The sequence below is a fragment of the Enhydra lutris genome, unplaced genomic scaffold (genome assembly GCF_002288905.1).
Source record: "Enhydra lutris kenyoni isolate GAN:26980312 unplaced genomic scaffold, ASM228890v2 scaffoldscaffold19, whole genome shotgun sequence".
NCBI lineage: Eukaryota > Metazoa > Chordata > Mammalia > Carnivora > Mustelidae > Enhydra > Enhydra lutris.
The window spans coordinates 23,338,201-23,358,933 of record NW_019154103.1 but is presented as its reverse complement, the minus strand read 5'-3'; the positions used below and the strand labels follow the sequence as shown (position 1 = coordinate 23,358,933).

Here is a 20,733-nt window from a genome sequence, read left to right as displayed (position 1 = left end):
CACAGGTGGAACAGCCAAGTACCTAAAATGCACTGAGTTAGAGAATCCCATGGCAATCCAAAAGCCAATCAAGATAAATGACATTTAATGGCATTTAGTTGACTGGTTGAAGTGTAGTGCTTCTCTTCCATTAGCATACATAAATGCATACTACATTAAAAATTTAGCATCCATCATATTCCATGCTCCCAACATTTCCATATTTTCCACTACACTAAAATGTTCTACATGGCACTCAAGAACCTCTGTTGTGTTTTGTTTTTGTCCTCTTCCTCAATCTTTTTTTTCTCTATCCTTATTTCTGTTTGGTATTTTTATCTCATTTGGACTAGGGCCTAACATTGTGCCCAGCTCCATTGGAGTTAATGCCGTTACTCACTTGCCATCTCTTCTTTCCTGCTTTTTGAATTCTACTAAAGGGCCCAAGGTTCAGTAAATATTTACTAACTAACAGACCCTGGGCAAAGCTCGGTGTGAACAAGTCAACTGTTGGGACTTTGTAGTTGTGATCAGTTTTGTTTTCAAAGATGTACCTGGGAGAAGGGAGCCAGCGAGCAGGCGGCAGGCAGGCACGGTCTGCGCGAGGAGCAGGCGAGCGGGAAGACGAGACGCAGCCACCTTCCTCACCAGCCAGCCCTCCGCGGTTTGTTCCCTTCCTCGGGAGTGCGCCAATGCCTGGTCCGACCCAAACCCTGTCCCCAAATGGCGAGAACAACAACGACATCATCCAGGATAACGGGACCATCATTCCTTTCCGGAAGCACACAGTGCGCGGGGAGCGTTCCTACAGTTGGGGAATGGCAGTCAATGTGTATTCTACCTCGATAACCCAAGAGACTATGAGCAGACATGACATCATCGCATGGGTTAATGACATAGTATCTTTAAACTACACAAAAGTGGAACAGCTTTGTTCAGGAGCTGCCTATTGCCAGTTTATGGACATGCTCTTTCCGGGCTGCATTAGTTTGAAGAAAGTAAAATTTCAAGCAAAGTTGGAGCATGAGTATATTCACAATTTTAAACTTCTGCAAGCATCGTTTAAGCGAATGAATGTTGATAAGGTGATCCCAGTGGAGAAGCTGGTGAAAGGGCGTTTCCAGGACAACCTGGATTTCATTCAGTGGTTTAAGAAGTTCTATGATGCTAACTACGATGGGAAGGAGTATGATCCTGTAGAAGCACGGCAAGGACAAGACGCAATCCCTCCCCCTGACCCTGGTGAACAGATCTTCAACCTGCCCAAAAAGTCTCACCACGCAAACTCCCCCACTGCAGGTGCGGCTAAATCCAGTCCAGCGTCTAAGCCAGGATCCACACCTTCTCGTCCCTCATCAGCCAAAAGGGCTTCGTCCAGCAGCTCAGCATCCAAATCTGATAAAGATTTAGAAACACAGGTCATACAGCTTAATGAACAGGTACATTCATTAAAACTTGCCCTCGAAGGTGTGGAAAAGGAGAGAGATTTCTACTTTGGAAAGTTGAGAGAGATTGAGCTGCTCTGCCAAGAACACGGGCAGGAAAACGATGACCTCGTGCAGCGACTAATGGAAGTCCTCTATGCTTCGGAAGAACATGTGAGCGTGAGGGAGCCCTTGACTGCTGCGTTCTAAAGCGATGTCGTTGGTCAGGGCGCAGTGATCAGTGGGCCTTCAGGTGCCCTGGAATCACGGAGAATGAGGACTCCGTGCATTGGTTATTCCCAGAATAATAAGTATCACTGTCATCACGAAAAAAAAAAAAAAAAAAAAAAAAAAAAGATGTACCTGGAAAGGGGCTTTCATCTTTTTTTTTTATTATTCAAAAGATTTTATTTGTTTATTTGACAGACAGAAATCACAAGTAGGCAGAGAGACTGGTAGAGATAGGGGGAAGCAGGCTCCCCGCTGAGCAGAGAACCCGACGCAGGGCTCGATCCCAGGACCCCGAGATCATGACCTGAGCCGAAGGCAGAGGCTTTTACCCACTGAGCCACCCAGGTGCCAGAAAGGGGCTTTCAAACTGAGTTCCAGATCTGAAAGTTCTGGGAGATCCTCACCATGAGGAGGAAGATCAGAGGAAAAGTGGAACAGGCAGTATTTCGATAGATCTGTTATTTTCATTTTAGTATGTTGATTTTAAAAGCAAGATTTTATTTGAAAAAAGTGCCACTGCCAAAAATATTTTAAAACCCTTATTTTACAAGCTTGTCCAAATTTGTGTTTTTGTACATGTAAATAATATTACAAATGTGTCTCAAGAGTATGCACAGGTATTTAATTTCTGTAATTCAATCAAGACAATTAAAATTGTACTTGAAATACAGGGCACAAGATAGGAAACATAATGGGGTACATTTTGTGTGTGTGTAAGAAATACTATATTTAATTCAACCCTTGAATTACAGAGTTTCAATTATATGCATTGACTTTTTCTGCTCAAAATATCACTTTGTAACAAAAATAATACGTGCGTATCTACAATAACTTTTTGCAGTTAAAATTTATTTCCTTTGCTGTATTTCTATGCATTTCTTATTTATGGAGTGTTTTTGATTATTATTCACAATTCTTTTAAAAGTAGATATAGTACGTGTTTTAATATCGCAGCCTCCAGCTTTGCAGATAAATAATGGCAGTTATAGCAACTTTATTTAAATGGTTCTCTAGTGTTAATTATGTTTACCACTAGTATCAAAACCTTATGCTAATTTGTGGGAAAATTTAAGTATGACTAACAGCTCACAATGTTTTATATCCATAGGAACAATTCTGCCAACATGAGCTTTCTAACATCATAAAACTCATGAACAACGTTATTACTATGTATCTCCACTATCGCTATTGTTGCTTTTTCACAGACACTAGATTTGTTCACCTGTGGAGGAAAGAAAGTGGGGCACACTCCATGGAAGTCCCCAGGTAGAACCCTTTCTTTTCTAATCAGCAAAATTTTCTGCCTGAGATAAATTTTTTTACACCAAGTGGAGGTAAAAGGGAAAAAAAGTGTTCTCTAGAAGCAATAACTTTATGTTCCTCATCCCTTTTTGTTTCAGGCTTTTTCATCAGGACCATTGAATCCAGCTTAAAACCATATACTCAGGGGGTGCCTGGGTGGCTCAGTGGGTTAAAGCCTCTGCCTTCGGCTCAGGTCATGGTCTCAGGGTCCTGGGATGGAGCCCCGCATTGGGAATCTCTGCTCAGCAGGGAGCCTGCTTCCCCCTCTCTCTCTGCCTGCCTCTCTGCCTACTTGTGATCTCTCTCTGTCAAATAAATAAATAAAATCTTAAAAAAAAAAAAACATATACTCAGAATCAGTTTCAGGATATAGTTAATTTCACGATGAAATTAGTTATCAAAAGAAATTTACTAAGAAATAATTTTTCAGGAAAAGGAAAAGGAACATGGATCATGTCAACAAAGATGAGAAAGCAGCTGAGATAGGTGCTACTTGGTCAGAATCACAATAAAGGCTTTTTCAAGGATCCTCTCAGGGACCACCTAAGTACACAGGTGTGGTTCACTTATTAGATGGCCACAAGGAGAGCATTTTCATCTGAAGATAAAGAAATGAACCCTAAAAAAATCCCAAATATCCTATTCTTATAAGGACTGAGCTCCCAAGCTAAATAGTACATTCTAGAGAACTAAAGTAGGAAACAAATTTAATGGTTTATTATAAATTATTAATATCATTTACATTAGGATAATGATAATAATATGATAATAATATGATAATGATATGATAATGATAATATCATTATTAATAATTAATGTAAATGATTTCAAAAGTACCTGCAGTTTATGGTAGTTAAACTTTACTTCTCATTTTATGGCCGTATTAAGAAAGAATCAAAGTTCTCTTCCTTCTTTAAAAAAATAAATTTAGGGGGCGCCTGGGTGGCTCAGTGGGTTGAGCCACTGCCTTCGGCTCAGGTCATGATCCCAGGTCCTGGGTTCAAGCCCCACATCAGGCTTTCTGCTCAGCAGGGAGCCTGCTTCCTCCTCTCTCTCTGCCTGCCTCTCTGCCTACTTGTGATTTCTCTCTGTCAAATAAATAAATAAAATCTTTAAAAAAAAAAATTAAAAAAATAAAATAAATAAATAAATAAATTTAGGAGTGCCTGGATGGCTCAGTGGGTTAAAGCCTCTCCCTTCGGCTCAGGTCATGATACCAGGGTCCCGGGATGGAGCCCTGCATTGGGCTCTCTGCTCAGCAGGGAGCCTGCTAAAAAAAAGAATAAATAAATAATTAATTAATTAATTAAAAATTAATTTAAGAAGATTAGTTTATAGAAGAACCAAAAATCATGCATGGAAGCCAGTTGCTTGGGACTCTACTAGACACTGTCAGTGGAGCAAAAGCTCATGTCACCACACCAGTTAACAACGCACATGATTCACAGTGGATTTCAGCAGAAATACAAAGCATTACATGCTGTGCACTTTCGTTATCACCTGTGGATAGTCCAGACAGGGAATATTAAATCTAAAAATATAAGAGGCTGGGATAGAGGGTGGACACAAGTTATCTATAAAGAAAAGTATATTTATAATGCTTATAGAAAGAATAAGTACAATATTTAGGTGACCGTGGGGCCTGGAAGAGAAGGTGGCAAAATGTTAGAAGGAGGTTCTTGAATAATTGTGAGAGAAAACAAAATGCCACCAAGTAGGAAGTCCTGGAGAACTTTTTTTCACTATCCAGGAGAACACATTTTAATGTATTTTATAATCTCCCTAAATTATTTGTATATATTGGCGTAGCATAACTAGTATATTATATGCAATAGCGATTAATATTTAGAGAAAAACTGCACAGTTTGAACTTAGGAGGTGACTGATTCAAAGACATAAACTCATTACATCAACTGTGTTTTGGAAGCTGAGGGAAAAAATCAACTTTTTCTTTGTCTTCCTGAAAAAAGTGGAGCAATATACCCTTTATTATGATTTATTCCCAAGTGCTGACTAAACAATGGTAAGTTTACTGTTTTTTTGTTTTGTTTTTTAAGATTTTTTATTTTTATTATTTGTCAGGGAGAGAGAATGAGCACAAGCAAGGAGAGCAGCAGGCAGAGCAGGCAAGGGAGAAGCAGGCTCCCGCCTGAGCAAGGAGCCCGATGCGGAACTCAATCCCAGGATTCTGGGATCATGACCTGAGCTGAAGGCAGTTGTTTAACTGACTGAGCCACCCAGCTGTCCCTATAATAGATGTTTTGATGAAGATGAGAGCATCTATTTATTTCTGAAGATCTTTGTGAAAAACCATTTAATATTTGAAAATGTAACATTTCTGGGGCACTGGGTGACTCAGTGGGTTAAGCCTCTGCCTTCAGCCCAGGTCATGACCTCAGGGTCCTGGGATCGAGCCCTGCATCAGGCTCTCTGTTCAGCAGGGAGCCTGCTTACCCCTCTCTCTCTCTCTGCCTACCTCTCTGCCTACATGATCTCTCTCTATCAAATAAATAAATAAAATCTTTAAAAAAAATGTAACATTTATTACTCTAATAAAAAATTTGCCCATGGAGCAATTGAGAAAATTATTACCATTTCATAATTTTGCCAAAAATCGTTCTTTGCAGACTGATAACTCTACTTATTCACTAGACTGGAATATAATGACTTTCTATTGGTCCAGTAAGTTCATCAAAATATGAGGAATTATTATTAGTGAAGACTGCTCAAATATATATATTATTTTTTGCAGTGGGGGGTTTCAGACTTTTTAGAGATGGAATCTCACATATTTTGAGAAATAGAATTTAAAAGCATTTCATAAAATTTAAGATTATAAGAAGTCTGCAAGATCTTTGGAGGAAAAGTCTAGGAAAAATAATTTTGATTCCTCTTACAAAGAACTTACTTCTTTGACACCTGACCAAAAAAGCCACTTCTTTGACAAGGAAAATATTCTTTCAAATCAAGTCATTTTGACATAACATGAGAAAGTATGGAGCAGTGAGATAAGAAAGGCAGTAATTCCAAACATCAGTTAAATTTATGTTATCACTTTAAAGTCTTACAAATATTTCTTTTTTTTTAGATTTTATTTATTTATCTGAAAGAGAGAGGATGAGAGAGAGAGAGAGAGAGAATGAGAGAGGGAGGGGCAGAGGAAGGAGCAGACTCCTTGCTGAACAGGGATCCCAATGCAGGGCTCGATCCAGGGACTCCAGGATCATGACCTGAGCCGAAGGCAGTCGCTTAACCAACCAAGCCATCCAGGTGCCCTAACATTTCTGATTATACCTTTAAATTCAGATGAATTCAAAAGAACCCTCTTTCAGCCTGCTGCAAATCTGTGTCCTAAGTTATATGCCTGTGTTAGCAATGTATGAGATTATATACAATATTTAATTATAGCCACACTTAGAAAAATAGAAGAGAATGAAGCAAAAATAGAAATGGAATTACTAATAATACTGCCCAGCGATAAGCTTTTTAACCTTTTAGAAGTCTCCATCATAAAAAGCAAGCAAGCACTTGGTTCAAATACAATCTCAAAAAGTTGTTTTTGTGAATGAATAAATATAACTGTCTTCTTGGGAAAAGAGATGGTACCACTCTGTATTACTCCTGTAATTACTCCTGCACTGACTTCTTTGAGTTTCTTTAAAGAAATTATGATATGAATCTCCCTGATGGCTAATGATGATGAACATTTTTGCATGTGTCTGTTAGCCATTTGTATTTCTATGGAGAAGTGTCTGTTCATGTCTTCTGCCCATTTTTTGATGTGATTATCTGTTTTGTGTGTGTTGAGTTTGAAGAGTTCCTTATAGATCTTGGATATCGGCCCTTTGTCTGTAGTGTCATCTGTACCCCAATGTGCAATAGCAGCAATGGCCACAGTCCCCAAACTGTGGAAAGAACCAAGGTGCACTTAAACAGATGAATGGATAAAGAAGATATGGTCCATATATATAATGAAGTATTATGCCTCCATCAGAAAGGATGAGTACCCAACTTTTCTATCAACATGGACAGGACTGGAAGAGATTATGCTGAGTGAAATAAGTCAAGCAGAGAGACTCAATTATCATATGGTTTCACTTACTTGTGGAGCATAAGGAATAACATGGAAGACATTGGGAGATGGAGAGGAGAAGTGACTTGGGGGGAATCGGAAGGAGAGAAGAACCATGAGAGACTGTGGACTCTGAGAAACAAACTGGGGGTTTTGGAGGGGTTGAGGGTGGGGGTTGGGTGAGCCTGTTGGTGGGTATTATGGAGGGCATGTATTGCATGGAGCACTGGGTGTGGTGCATAAACAATGAATTTTAGAACACTGAAAAATAAATAAAATTTCCAAAAAAAAAAGAAAGAAAGAAATTATGATAGAGATTGACTAATACTCTGAATTCTCAAGGTCTAAATAAATACTTTTGCCAACATAGTGGAAAGGAAGAAAAGCAATCTAATCCAGAAGTAAAAGGAAGTTGATTATTTTAGTCAGTTTGAAGAGCTATGACAGAAAAACCATAGACTGGGTGGGTTAAACAACAGACATTTGTATCTATAATACTAGAGGCTAGGAAGTCCAGATCAAGGTACCAGCAGGTCCAATGTCCTACGAGATCCCAGTTCCTGGGTATAGATAACCATGTCCACACTGGGCCTACAGAGTGAACTCTAGTCTCTTTCTCTTCTCAGAAGGGCAATAGTCCCATCATGACGTCATTTAAACCTAACCACCTCCCCCATGCTCCATCTCCAAACACAATCATACCGAGGTTTCAACATATGACTGGCGGGCAAGTGGTAGGGAGGGATAAACATGCCATCCATAACAATGGCCAAATATAAAGTCATTGAAATTCTCATTTTCTGGATACCTGGGTGGCTCAGTTTGTTAAGCATCTGTATTCAGCTTGGGTCAAGTTCTTGGGGTCTTGGAATCTGGCTGTTTCCAGTTCTCTGCTCAGTGGGGAGTCTGTTTGTCCCTCTTCCTCTGCCCCTCCCCCAGGAACATGTTCACTCTCTCAAATAAATAAGTAAAATCTTTAAGAAAAAAACATATTCTCATTTTCTTAGGAACACTCACTGACTTAGCAAAAATCTATTAAATTAACCTCTTTTGAAATGAGTCATTAAACCACACATTTAATAACCTGTGAATTCTAGGGATTTAGACATGGCAAAGAACTTCGTTTAGTAATGGCAATATTAAAAATTGCATTTGGTTAGTCCTTTATGGGATGAGAATTTCACATTACCCCTAAACTAGATCTTAGAAACACTATCACTAGATATTGGTCTGGCTACCTATCACCCCAGCGAAAATATAGTCCATGAGATAATTTAATATTTATTGAGTACAGTTTGTACAAAAATGTACTTGGAAAGCTCTTCAGTGTAAAAAAAAAAATCTTACAAAAAGACGTTATTGCTAACTAGACTTGAAAGAACTAGTGAATCATTCACTGGAAAAACCTCATTCCAACAGGAAGTATAACACCATTTGGATATTATCTTTTTCATTTAAATGCAGGAATTAATTGTCAAGTGAATCTCACTCATTCCCATTAAGTAGTAAAGAAGTGTGGTGTGATGCAGTTTACCGATACTTAAGACAACCAAAGCACAATTTTCACACCTCATTGCTACACATAAATGAGAGGTAAAATGAAACCTAAGACATATACTAGGAGCCCTTTAGGCTCTTTGATCACTCATTATGTGGATTTTTCCCCTACAGTATCACATTAGCTTCCCTGCTTTATATACCAGAACGAAACATGATTCAGAGCTGATGTAAATGTTGCAGGTATTATTAGAACCCTATAAACTCTCTTAGCTCAAATGATTGAAATAGAACCTAACTTTTCATTTGTACAATCTTTACTAAGTCATATTTCCCCAGACTTTTATTTCTCATTAATGTTAATGGAACCAATGTGTATATAATTACAGGGAATTTGGGTATTTGATTAATATGTCTATTTATTATACTTTTTAAAAAGAACAGTTCAATTTTTTCTATCTTGAATTTTAAAAAAATGAATGTGAGAAATATGTGGTCCGGGCCTGTTTTCCTACACCTATGTGTATAGATATATAAATGTCTGATCATATAAATTCTACTTTGTGCTAACAAGTAAAAATGATCTGCATAATTTGGTAAGATGATTTCGTATAAATTCAGTTTTTAAAAAATCCTTATAACACACTGATATTAATATGAAGTGTCTCTGAACTAACTACAAATGTTACAGGAAATCATTATAGTCAGAGTATTGTAGTCATTAAGAGTATGTGCTATGCCCCCATGTAAAACAAGTGTGAGATCCTACTACCCCACTCAACTATATGTGAGTGCAGTTTCCTCGTGTAAAATGGAAATAGTACTAGTAATTCATAGATTTGTGGAATTAGATGGGGTGATGCGATCAAAGCACTTAGATGAGTGCCTGGCATGGGATCAGTAATGGGAACCTTCTTTTCAGTATTTTAATTTAAATATACAGTCATACTGTGTAGATAACAGACCCTGGATTATAGTAGTTTAATCTGCTTTCTTTAAAAAAACAAACAACAGCAACAAAAAAAACACACAAATAAATGGAACCATGAATGAACTGAAGTATCCTAATATGGCTATAAGGGAAAAAACTAAATAAACAGATGTCTGTTCCAGATACATTAACTCATGTTTTTGCATCTGTTCTGGTACTTATGATACTTACTGATACAGTATGTTCTGATACTTACACATCCAGTTAAAATTGGGACAACGATGATGATGCTAATAATAATACTGGAGATTATTGTTCAATAACTTAAACTTCGTTACAACTGCTATGCTTTGTTAAATTTTATATTAACTTTAAAATTGTTCATTAAAGTGTACATATTTTTCTGGATTTTCTTTAAATATTTTTGTAGCATAGACTAGTTAATATTAATGATGAAAAGTGAAAATGGGGAAAGTCTATGAATATAAATTCTATACTTTTCCATGTCAGCTCAAGGATTCCTGAGTTTTTAGTACGTATTCCTAACTCCATATCCACAAGCCCACTTCAAACTTTGCTCCTTGAGCTCCTTTGAACTTGCTACTGCAGCTTTTGTCTTAAAGGAGTTTAACAGATTTTGAAAATCATTAGCACTAACTGAAAATCCTTCTGTTTATTGCTTCATAAAGAGAAAGGGTGGGAGAAATTCACATGAAAAGGAATTAGGAAATAAATTTAGATATTACTTTATTCATAGATTTCTTTTTCATTTACTATAATCAAATGCTAAAATAAAGATGTCAGACAAGCCACATTCTAAAGTAAGTTATATGGTTAAGACACAAAAAACTCTAAGAGAAAGTAAACTAGATGTTAAATAACCATAGAAATGTCTTACTCTCAAAGGTATGAAAGGATGAGGAAAACGGAGGTTGAGAGATATTATTTTTAAGGAATAATTCTTTTTTAAAAAAAATTATTTATTTTTGAAAGAGAGAGTAGGAGGAGGGACAGAAAGAGAGAGAGGGAGAGAGAATCTTCAAGCAGAGGACTCCTCTCAGAGTTGGACCTCACGACCCCGGGATCATGATCCGAGCTGAAACCAAGTCAGAAGCTTCACCAACTGAGCCACTGGGAATCACCTAAAGAATATTCTTTAGTGAGAAGTAAAAGCCCAGGCTTCCCTAGGGAAAAGGGAAGGGAATGCTGCTTTCCATTTGGAATTCTTGAGAAAAGGGTTTTAACACAACCACTTAGAGCACTTGGTGTGGAGAGAGGTAGAACATTGCCCCAGGACTCTCAAGAACAAAAGGTTGCCTGAAGCCACTGTGGCATCAGACAAAAGGCCTGAGAATTACTCCATTCCCAGAGTCCATCAAAGCAAAGATGATGGAACATTTCTGTGCATTGGACACAGGCTACACAGGAAAAACAAAACAAAACAGCACAGTTTTGTTTTGTACTCTGTGCAAAAGGCCTCCTAGAAAGGTAAGGGGGTAGGGTAAGGTGAAAGGTGGAAGGTCCCTGGGCGTGGATGAAACTCAGCCAAGAGACAGATTCATCTGCCAGGAGGAACCTCACCACACCACGGGCACAGGCCGCCTCCAGAGAAACCATGAAAGGACCCAAAGTATGTCAGCTCTAAAATCCTGCCACCTTTCAGAGAGCATAGCACAATTTCTTTCTTTTCTTACTCTAAACTTAGAAGGATCAGAAAGCATGGAAAACAATAGAGTGGACAAGAAATTAAAAATTAACCAAAAGCCAGTTTCCTTATAGAATTACAGGAGAAAATGAAATGGGCATTTGCTCAGAAAAAAAACTTGTAAAACTGGATCTGAGAATGAGGGAAACACTTTACGCAAAGGAAATGCTGAGCTGTAATATGGATGCTACAGGAGTCTCAGGTGGGGAGGAGGCAGCCTGGCGGAACGGAAGGTCATGTGCGAGGAAGAATGAAAAATATCTGTTTGATGTACGTGAGAGCAGCTTTCATGGATTAGGATAAGTAGAAGTAATTTTAAACTGGAAAATTTATTCTTCTCCCCCATTGGAGATATTTCTACAATAGATATTCTGGATGTTTTGAAAACCCTGATGAAAATTAAAATGACTATTTCTGTCTCCACAACTTCTTTTCAGCATGGCCTTCAATTGGTCTATTCTCATTTCCATATGCATTAAAAAAATTCACTCCAGAAATGTTTTGATGGGAAGATCATTTTCTAAGTGGCTGACAATTTAATAGTCTTTAAAAGAATAAGTGTCCTTGTTCAAAAAACTAAATTTTAATATAGATTATTTAGACAGGTATTTTTACATGTGTACTAAAAATTATATACTTATCTGATTAAATGCTGTGTGTGCCATCCTGTACATTCAACATGAATAACTTGGTTATCGGGGGTATCTTAATTCTCTTAAAGAAATATTTTGGAGAAAATGAATTAATTCAAAAAATAAGTTTTATTTAATGCAGTTCTGCATTAATTTTTATTCCTTACATGGATAAGTATGTAAATAAATAAGTAGAATTCTAACTCAATACATTTATATACAAAAGTAAACTTCCTACTAAGATATATTTTCACAAAGAAAGACTATGAGTCAATTCTATGAACATTAACTTTATCTCCATAAAATGGTCCTCAATATGACAGAAGGAAAAAGTCACTCCTGGAAACTGAACCAAGAACTGAACTATTTCAAAAATTATTTCTCAGTAATGACAGAGAACACTTAACCCCAGTAAACACTTAAACCAATCTTATCAAATTTGAGGAAGGGTATGATAATATGTGTGATAAAAGGTAAATAATACCTAACAGCTAAGATTTAAGTCATAATTTCCTGCTAGAATTTAAATTATTGCTAAGTGATAATTTGAGACCAAAAAAAAAAAAAATGCCCAAGAACTGATTTCATGAAAAAACAACAAAAAAAGAACTACTCTTTAAGACACTTTTTTAATGCCACCTGTAAACTATTTCAAAATTAAGGAAAGCTGTGAGCTCTTGGCATTTTATGGTTAATTAAAATATGTAAAATACAGTGATAGAATGTATAAACTAATCAACTCAGACATATGCTAGCTTAAAATTAATTTGTCATACCCTACAATTCAACCAAATTGCACAGAATCATAACTCAGAGAAAACACTGTATTTATCTACATGGTATTTTTAAATTAAGAGGTACACTATTAAATAATTATTGAAAAGATTATAAAAAAGATATATAAAAATACATGTGTCTGATTGTCCATGATGAATGTACTATCAATCACTGGTTTAATATGAGAAGATTATCACTTAAAATATAACTGTATATTAAAATACATGGTATTTGCAATGATGTTATATTAGAATATTTTTATGCATGCCAGAGAAAAATTCAAGCCACTATTTGTCACTTCATCCAGAAAATAATATAAACATGTATCATTTTTAAAGAACTGCCTAATTTTAAGGAATGATTTTCATAAAGTATAATTATTGACCAAGTAATAGTCTATGACTTCCTACTGAGATGTAAAAACTTATATAGCAAGAATTTCCTTTTTCTTTTTGTGAACAAAAGAAAGAGGAAGCTACATAAAGAAAATAGACTGAATAGCATACAACATACACAAACATACATACACATAGATATATATATAGAGAGAGAGACCTGTATTTATTTAGACATTTGCTTTACATCTGTCATAATGTATCTTTAAATTATTTATCATATTTATAGAAAAACAAATTGAATAAAATAGAGACTTTAGAAAGACATTTCAGTCTGTTTCAAGATATATTGTGGTAAATATCTTATTTGAGATTGTGATGGCTAACCCCAGAATGTCTCCCACGGACTCACTCCCCTCCATGTACTCACAGCTTCTCTAGTCTTCTCCCACACTACATCATTGTTGGTCTGAGTCTGTCACCAATATAAAATGCCATAATAATGGCATATCATTTATGAAGTAGGTTATAAAAAATGCCGCGGCTTCCCTTTTGCGTAATGTCCCTCCCTCCTTCTGCAAGAAACTAGGTGCCATTTTACACTGCCGGGAGGCCCCAACCGGTGCGCAACCAAGACCTCTTCCAGCAATCGTACAAGTGATCTTAAACGTGGATCCTTCCACCCCAATCAACACTTCAGATGACTGCAACCGTGACCAACATCTTTATTATAACTCCATGAGGGATCCTGAACTAGAAGCACCCAGCTAAGCCATTCTTAAATTTCTGGCTCACCAAACATGTCAGATAATGGATGTTTAAGATATTAAGTCTGGGGGCGCCTGGGTGGCTCAGTGGGTTAAAGCCTCTGCCTTTGGCTCAGGTCATGATCCCAGGCTCCTGGGATCAAGCCCGCATGGGGCTCTCTGCTCAGCAGGGAGGCTGCTTCCCCTCTCTCTCTGCCTGCTTCTCTGCCTACTTGTGATCTCTGTCTTAAATAAATAAATAAAATCTTTAAAAAAAAAAAGATATTAAATTTGGGAGCAAATTGTTATAGAGATATGTAAAGATAGGATTTGTAGATGCTATCTATAAATGAAAATACAACTCTTGCTTGTGTTTTCTTTTAAATTTAGAATAGTTTCAGATCAAAACTTTTATAACCCATATATTTACTTTCTTACATCTAGCTTTTTTCTTTTTTTAATTTGTTTGTATATTTAAAAGTCTAGCTTCTCAGTACCAGATCTGTAAGTTTCTTTTAGTGGCCCAAGAAAAATCTACTATTAAGGCTCGTTTTATCTGTTTCATATTGTATCTTTATCTTTAGATGACATTGATCTCTTAATAAAAGTTAGTCACCACTTCTCTCTCTTTTATGAAAATTGGGACTTGTGAAATCTGTCCACCTAGACGTCCAAAGATACTATATACTTGTGAAGATATTATATACTTGTGAAGCATGAGTACTTGCAAGCAGTAAAATAGCTACTCATGTGCAGATTCTCAGCTTTCCTTCCCCACCAAGACTTTTTAAAACACTGTAATTCACTCACAAAAATAAAACAAAGCAAACAACAATAAACTCACAAAATCATGGCCACAAATAAAGATCTGATAGAAACATTCAGTAAGTTCTGTTTTTAAATCTTCTGCCATCCAGGAAAATATTTAGAAAATAAGATAATACATAATCATCTTACCATCTTTCTCTTATATTTTTTGCACTGCATTTCTATGGCTACCCTTCCCTAAATGTACCAGCTTTTGCAACATCCTTCCATTTATTTTTAAAGGTATTTAGTGAAACAGTAGCAGCAAAAGGCCAAAAGTTACCTCCAAGCTGAAGGTCAGATGTGACAATGCTTGAAAAAAAAGAAAATATCCAAACAACACCAAAAATCACCGTGTATAAGACAAGTGACCTTTTTTCAAATGATTACACAACCTGGTTTTTTTTTTTTTTTTTGTACCAAAACTACAATGCACAAGGCTAGTTGATGAAAAAGGTTATACTGAAGCTCTGTTTTGTTACATTATTTATAACAAAGAAAATCTGCTACACTTAAAGTTGGGGTGAAAAGGAATCTTTCAAATGAACTGTTTGGATCTTATAGGATTCTGTACACTTAGGAAACTAAAATTTTTTCCCCTAAGGCTGATCCAAAAAAAACAAACAAAACGAAACAAAGCAAAATGTTACTTAAATGTTAAAGAGAATCTATGGCTTGAACTGGAATAAATAACACGTGACTTACTTTAATTTTTGATTGATCCTCATCACACCAGAAATATGAAAAAAAAAAAAAAATGGGTATGGTATAGATTGTTCAAAGGAACCAAAGGATGGTCAGCTGCCAAGTGTAGAGGAAGTTGGACCTTTAGCCCTAGGAAGTGATATTATCTATGCACATATATATCCATAAGATAACATGGAATTTTAAACACAAGTAAATGTCTATGAAAAAATTTTGTCTCCACAAATCTGCCCACTTCCCCAAATGAAACATAGTTCCCACTATTCACAGGCTTTTCTTGTGCTTAACCTTTAATCTAGGTTTGTTTATGATTTTATTTTTTATGAGTTTATGAGAGAATTTAATGTGTCAGAAGTGATAGCATGTGAGCTATGAGGCCCATTCAGAAAAATATATTGAAGTTTCCATTCTGGTCTCTTGGAATCCTACTGGAGGCCAGGCGCCATGAAAAAGTTTGATGACTTGTCATTACTCACATTGTGAGGAAGCCCAAGCTAGCTCATGAAGATGCTTTTATTCAAAAAACTGCCCAGCTAGCCAGCCCTTTTTTCTATCTCAGACCCTCCAGGCCAACCCAAGAAGTACCAGTGAATGCTCTCAGTTGACATGTCGAACAAAAGATTCACCTAGAGAAGCCCTACCTGAATTTCTCACATCCCAAATTGTTGTTTGTTTTTGGCTTTAGGCATTTTTGTTACACAGTAATAGATAAACTAGGATAAAATTGGGTACCTGGAAATGGGCCAAAGTACCCAAACCTTAAACATTTAGCACTGACTTTTAAATTAAGCAGTAATCATGACTTGCCAGAGCCCAAAGATCGCTTTTAGTATAAACAGATGAGTCTGGAGGAGATGATTCATTAGAGCCTGAAGGACAAATAAGACAATGCTACTGGAGATGGGAGAGTAACACATTCTATGTAATGGCACGAAGTCTGGCAACACTGTCTCTTACAACACGAAAATACATGTATCCAATACAACAGCATCTAGTACATTCATGGATCCATGGAGATTTTCCAGAAAAATATAGAATTATAATATCTAGAATGTTCCATATGTCTATGACAAAATATTAAAAAAGAATGATAAAAATGAAATGCTCAATTTTGAAAGAATTTAAAGTGAACATAAAGAAATATGATTTCCTAAATTAAAAAATAAGATTGCTTCTCTTTACAGTCTCTCTTCAAAAAACACTTACAAAGTAAGAAATGCCTTCAGAGTGAAAAACAAATCTTTGATGGAGCTATAAGCTCTACCTTCATTACTACTTCAGAAAGGTCTAAGATAGAGAACAGTAAAGCTAGACAAAGGGACTTGTAAGAATTTTTTATGTAGACTTTATATGCCATAAAGTCAACATTCTGAAGTGCACAATTCAGTGGTTTTAGTATATCAACAAAGTTGTATAACTACGCTCATATTCAATTTCAGAACATTCTCAACACCACAAAAAGAAACCCCATACCCATCAGCAGATACTCCTCATCCCCCTAAGCCTTTCCTTGGCAACGCCTAATCTGTTTTATTTCTGTATATATTCACCTCTTGTGAACATTTCTTATAAATCATATAATGTGTGGCCTTTTATTTTTGACTTCTGTTCCTTATCATACCTCCAATGTTCTGCTGTATTTTATCACATATCTGTACTTCATTCCTTCTCATGGAATTCATTATATGAATACAAGGTATTTTGTTTATTCATTCATCAGTTGATGTTATTTGGTTTGTTTCCATCTGTGGGCTACTGCGAATAGCGTTGCTTTTCTGAACAAGTTTTTGCATGGACATTTTTTCATTTCTCCTGTGTATATAACTAGGAGTGGAGTTTCACAAAAATTCTTCTAAAACAGAAAGTATACACTTTCTAACTCTATGAGGTCACTACACTTAGACCAAACCAAACAAAAATATCACAAGAGAAGAAACTGAAGACCAATATCCCTTATAAATACAGAGGCAAACATCCTCATCAAAAAGCTAACAACGCAAATACAGCAACATATAAAATGATTTATACACCATGACTACAGGGGAATCAGATTATCCCCCCTAAGGTTTGTTTTGTTGCTATTTGTTGTAGTAGTTATCTTGTGACTTTTCTGAATTCAGTCTCTGAAGTCTCTACTTTCTGTCCTGAGTGGCCACCGAATTCTCTGATTGTTAACTTGGTGGTCAAGCTAATGGTTGGACAGAGATTTCCTTAAATGCCCAGAACTAGTAAGTCTCCCAGTGTTTGCTGAGGTGCTCTGCATACATATGATGGAATGCTTAAACACTCAGCCAGGCAGTTTACAACTCTGACTTGGGCTTCAATTCCTGCTCATTCACAACCATGAGGTCATCCAGAATTGAGACCACAGGGCTTTTTTAGGTCTATGCTGAGCATGTGCACTTCCCTGGGCATATGTACTATCTTGTACATGTGTGTGGCTTTCCAGATACTCAAGAATATGTGGGAGCTCTCTATGGACGTCTCATTCCCATAGTCTATCCTATCCATGTATCACATTGTATGATGGGGGGGTGTAGGTTCTAGACAATTTGCCCCTTTACTCTCCAGGTGTTAGATGAGATAAATTTTATTCAAAGAATTCTACCTGAGAAAACTCTTCCATGCCTGAATCTTATTTGGACAGTAACATTTTATTTATTTATTATTTTAAGACTTTATTTATTTATTTGACAGACAAAGATCACAAGTAGGCAGAGAGGCAGGCAGTGAGAGAGGGGGAAGCAGACGCCCTGCCCAACTGAGAGCTGGATGCGGGGCTCGATTCCAGGACCCTGGGACCATGACCTGAGCCGAAGGCAGAGGCTTTAACCCACTAAGCCACCCAGGCGCCCCTGGACAATAACATTTTAGACTTAAATCCTGAGCCTGGTGTTATTATAGGATGACGTTTTGAGGGCCTTTGCACTCTTCCATGTAGGAGTGGTATGAATTATTGCAAACCCAAGGTGTACTGTGATAGCAAGACTTCAATCAACCTCCAAAGGACATTTATTTAGTGTACATATTTATATCTTTGTGTAGGTATTCCCTCTCTTTAAATTTGGGCTGGCCCAGATTAAATGTAATAGAAGTGGCACTTCATGATTGGAGTTAGGTTAGAGGAAAATCTTGAAAATCCTGCTGTGGTCTCTTAGAATATTCTCAGGGAAGCTGGTCAAGATGCAGGAAGTCTCTTTGTTCTAAGACTGTCATGATGTGAAGAAGCTCAGGTTAGCCTTGTAAAGAGATAAATGATCACTCCTAATTATCCCAGATATCCCAGCCAAGACACCAGACCTATAAGGGAAGAAACCATTTGCAAATCCAGTTATCTAAATAAGCATTCAGGGGTGCCTGGGTGGTTCAGTCATTAAGTATCTGCCTTTGGCTCAGGTCATGATCCCAGGGTCCTGGGATCAAACCCCGCATGAGGCTCCCTGCTCCGCAGGCGTGCCTGCTTCTCCCTCTCCCACTCCCTCTGCTGTGTTCCTTCTCTAGCTGTGTCTCTCTCTGTCAAATAAATAAATTTTTAAAATCTTAAAAAATAAAAAATAAAAATAAATAAATAAGCATTCAGATTACTGCAACCCATCACATTTTTGTCTGCAAATACATGTGAAACCTCTAGCAAGAGCACAGCCCAGCTGAACCCAGCCAAAGCACAAAATCATGAAAGGATGTATTGTGGCAAAGTACAATTGCCAGTGTGCATTTACTAGCAATCCTAGATTTAGGAACTACCACCAGTGAAGCAAGCAAACTGATGTTTGACATCACTCCATATAGAATAGGTGATAGGGAAGTGGAGAGGTAGGAGATCCACAGAGGGCTCTGTTTTCAGCCTTGGAGCCAGTGAAGTAAGCTATACATATATGTACATCTCCTAAATTTATTCCTGTCACATTGAATATAGTATTTCCATTTTATCAGTGACTTTTACTGAACTACTCCTTCTCTTTCCTTCTTGATATTACCCAAAACATTAAAGGTATTTCTGGTCCCAGGATTATCAGTTTTCATTCATTGTTAGAGTCACTTTTCAACAATGTCTATGGTAACAAGCTGACAATTGTCTTTCAAAGGGTCTGAGGCCTCAGCAGTTTTTGAGACACCTGCAGGTTTTGAGTCCAAATCCATAATGGCATCAACTGAACACTGTCTCCAATTTCTTCCAGAGTCTCCGGTCAGCATATCCGACTTGTAGACACTACTAAACCAGCTGGCAATAAGGTGAGGTTTTGTTTTCCTTTTCTTTTCTTTTCTTTTTTAAAGATTTTATTTATTCATTTGAGAGAGAGACAGAGAGTGCACAAGCAGAGGGAGAAGCAGAAAGAGGAGAAGCAGACTCCCTGCTGAGCTGGGATTCCCAACAAAGGGCTCAACCCCAGGAACTGGAGATCATGACCTGAGCTGAAGGCAGATGCTTAACCATCTGAGCCACCCAGATGCTAAAAGGTGAAGTTCAAGTGTATCTTTTCGTGCTTGCTTTTGCTCAGGCGTCCATTCAGTTTTACCTTCTTTCTGCTGTCTTTGTGCAGTGGGACTAATAAAGTCTAAGTGGGGAATGTGATTTCCCAAAAACCCTAAAGTTCCACCTGTTTTGGAGTTTCCTGGTTAGTGGCTAAGTCAGTAAAGATGGCCATTTGTTTCTCACAGTTGGCAGGATATCTCTGCTTTCTCCAGGAAATTTTATTCCTCCAAGTGTAACAAACTAGACCAGCCTTATATTTCAGCTATGTTTATCAGACAGACATTACTTGTCATACGGAAGACTTACACTCTCCTGCATTCCTTTCTTCTATGAGGCAAGGAACCAACTTGCTCCTAATAGTTATCAAGTTCAGATGTCACTACACTAAATGATGATGTATGCCTTTGAATTTAAATATCCCTGTGGCAAAACATAAATATATTTCACAAAAATGCAAATAGCATTATACTGGACTCCAAACAGATATTTGAAAGAAAGCATTAGCTAAATCGATTATGGCATATCAGTCACCTTTGGTGAGCTACACTTCTTGTACAGTCTTTACTATAGTGGTTATGGTTTAAGTAATGAGGAGAACCACTTCCTCATATCCCCAATGGCTATTGTCATATCCCATAAGTAAATGGGATTTAGTGCTCTTACTTCAATCATTTCCTTAATAAAAAGAGTGGTCTTGTACTTTTAGAATTCTGCACTGCTTTATTTTCCTACAGAAAAGTGCCTGGGAAATACAGATTCCCATCCAGCACATCCAATTAAAACAGATAGCATCCCTTTTCCAAGTAGTATTAACTCTAATTTTGCATTCAAGTAAGGACAACAGAACCTTGGAATATATTCTCCAATCACATTTTCCAGTCTATAGCTATACCCTCCACCACTGTTTGCCCTGTAGGCTTAACGTATGGCCCCCTGAGAATGCTCTCTTCCTCTCCTGTGGGATCACTGCCCACTAGTAATTCCTGCAAATTTTTCACACTACCCCCAGACCATCTCACCCATGTAGCTTTGAAAGGCCTTGGATTCTCTGCTAGGGTCTGCATGATCAAATCACAGCCCTTCTCTCAGTCATTTTAGATCTTATTTCTTTATCGG

The 20,733-nt window shown here is 37.2% G+C and overlaps 1 protein-coding gene across 3 annotated transcripts; it reads left to right on the top strand.

The window, feature by feature from the left end:
- Positions 1–552: 552 nt before the first annotated feature.
- Positions 553–1,714, top strand: LOC111148371 (microtubule-associated protein RP/EB family member 2-like). Of its 3 annotated transcripts, none has more exons than XM_022504874.1 (2): positions 553–1,249; positions 1,295–1,714. In XM_022504874.1, the coding sequence occupies exons 1-2, from the start codon at positions 672–674 to the stop codon at positions 1,611–1,613; spliced, it is 897 nt and encodes a 298-aa protein (XP_022360582.1). In that variant the 5' UTR covers positions 553–671; the 3' UTR covers positions 1,614–1,714. The 3 variants fall into 3 exon arrangements, with proteins under 3 accessions (XP_022360582.1, XP_022360581.1, XP_022360583.1); XM_022504875.1 differs by having other exon boundaries at positions 638–789; positions 909–1,714; XM_022504873.1 differs by having other exon boundaries at positions 553–1,714.
- The last annotated feature ends 19,019 nt before the right edge of the window (positions 1,715–20,733 follow it).

Coding starts and splice junctions, on each gene's coding strand:
- LOC111148371 (XM_022504873.1), top strand. CDS start 672: ATGCCTGGTCCGACCCAAACCCTGTCCCCAAATGGCGAGAACAACAAC.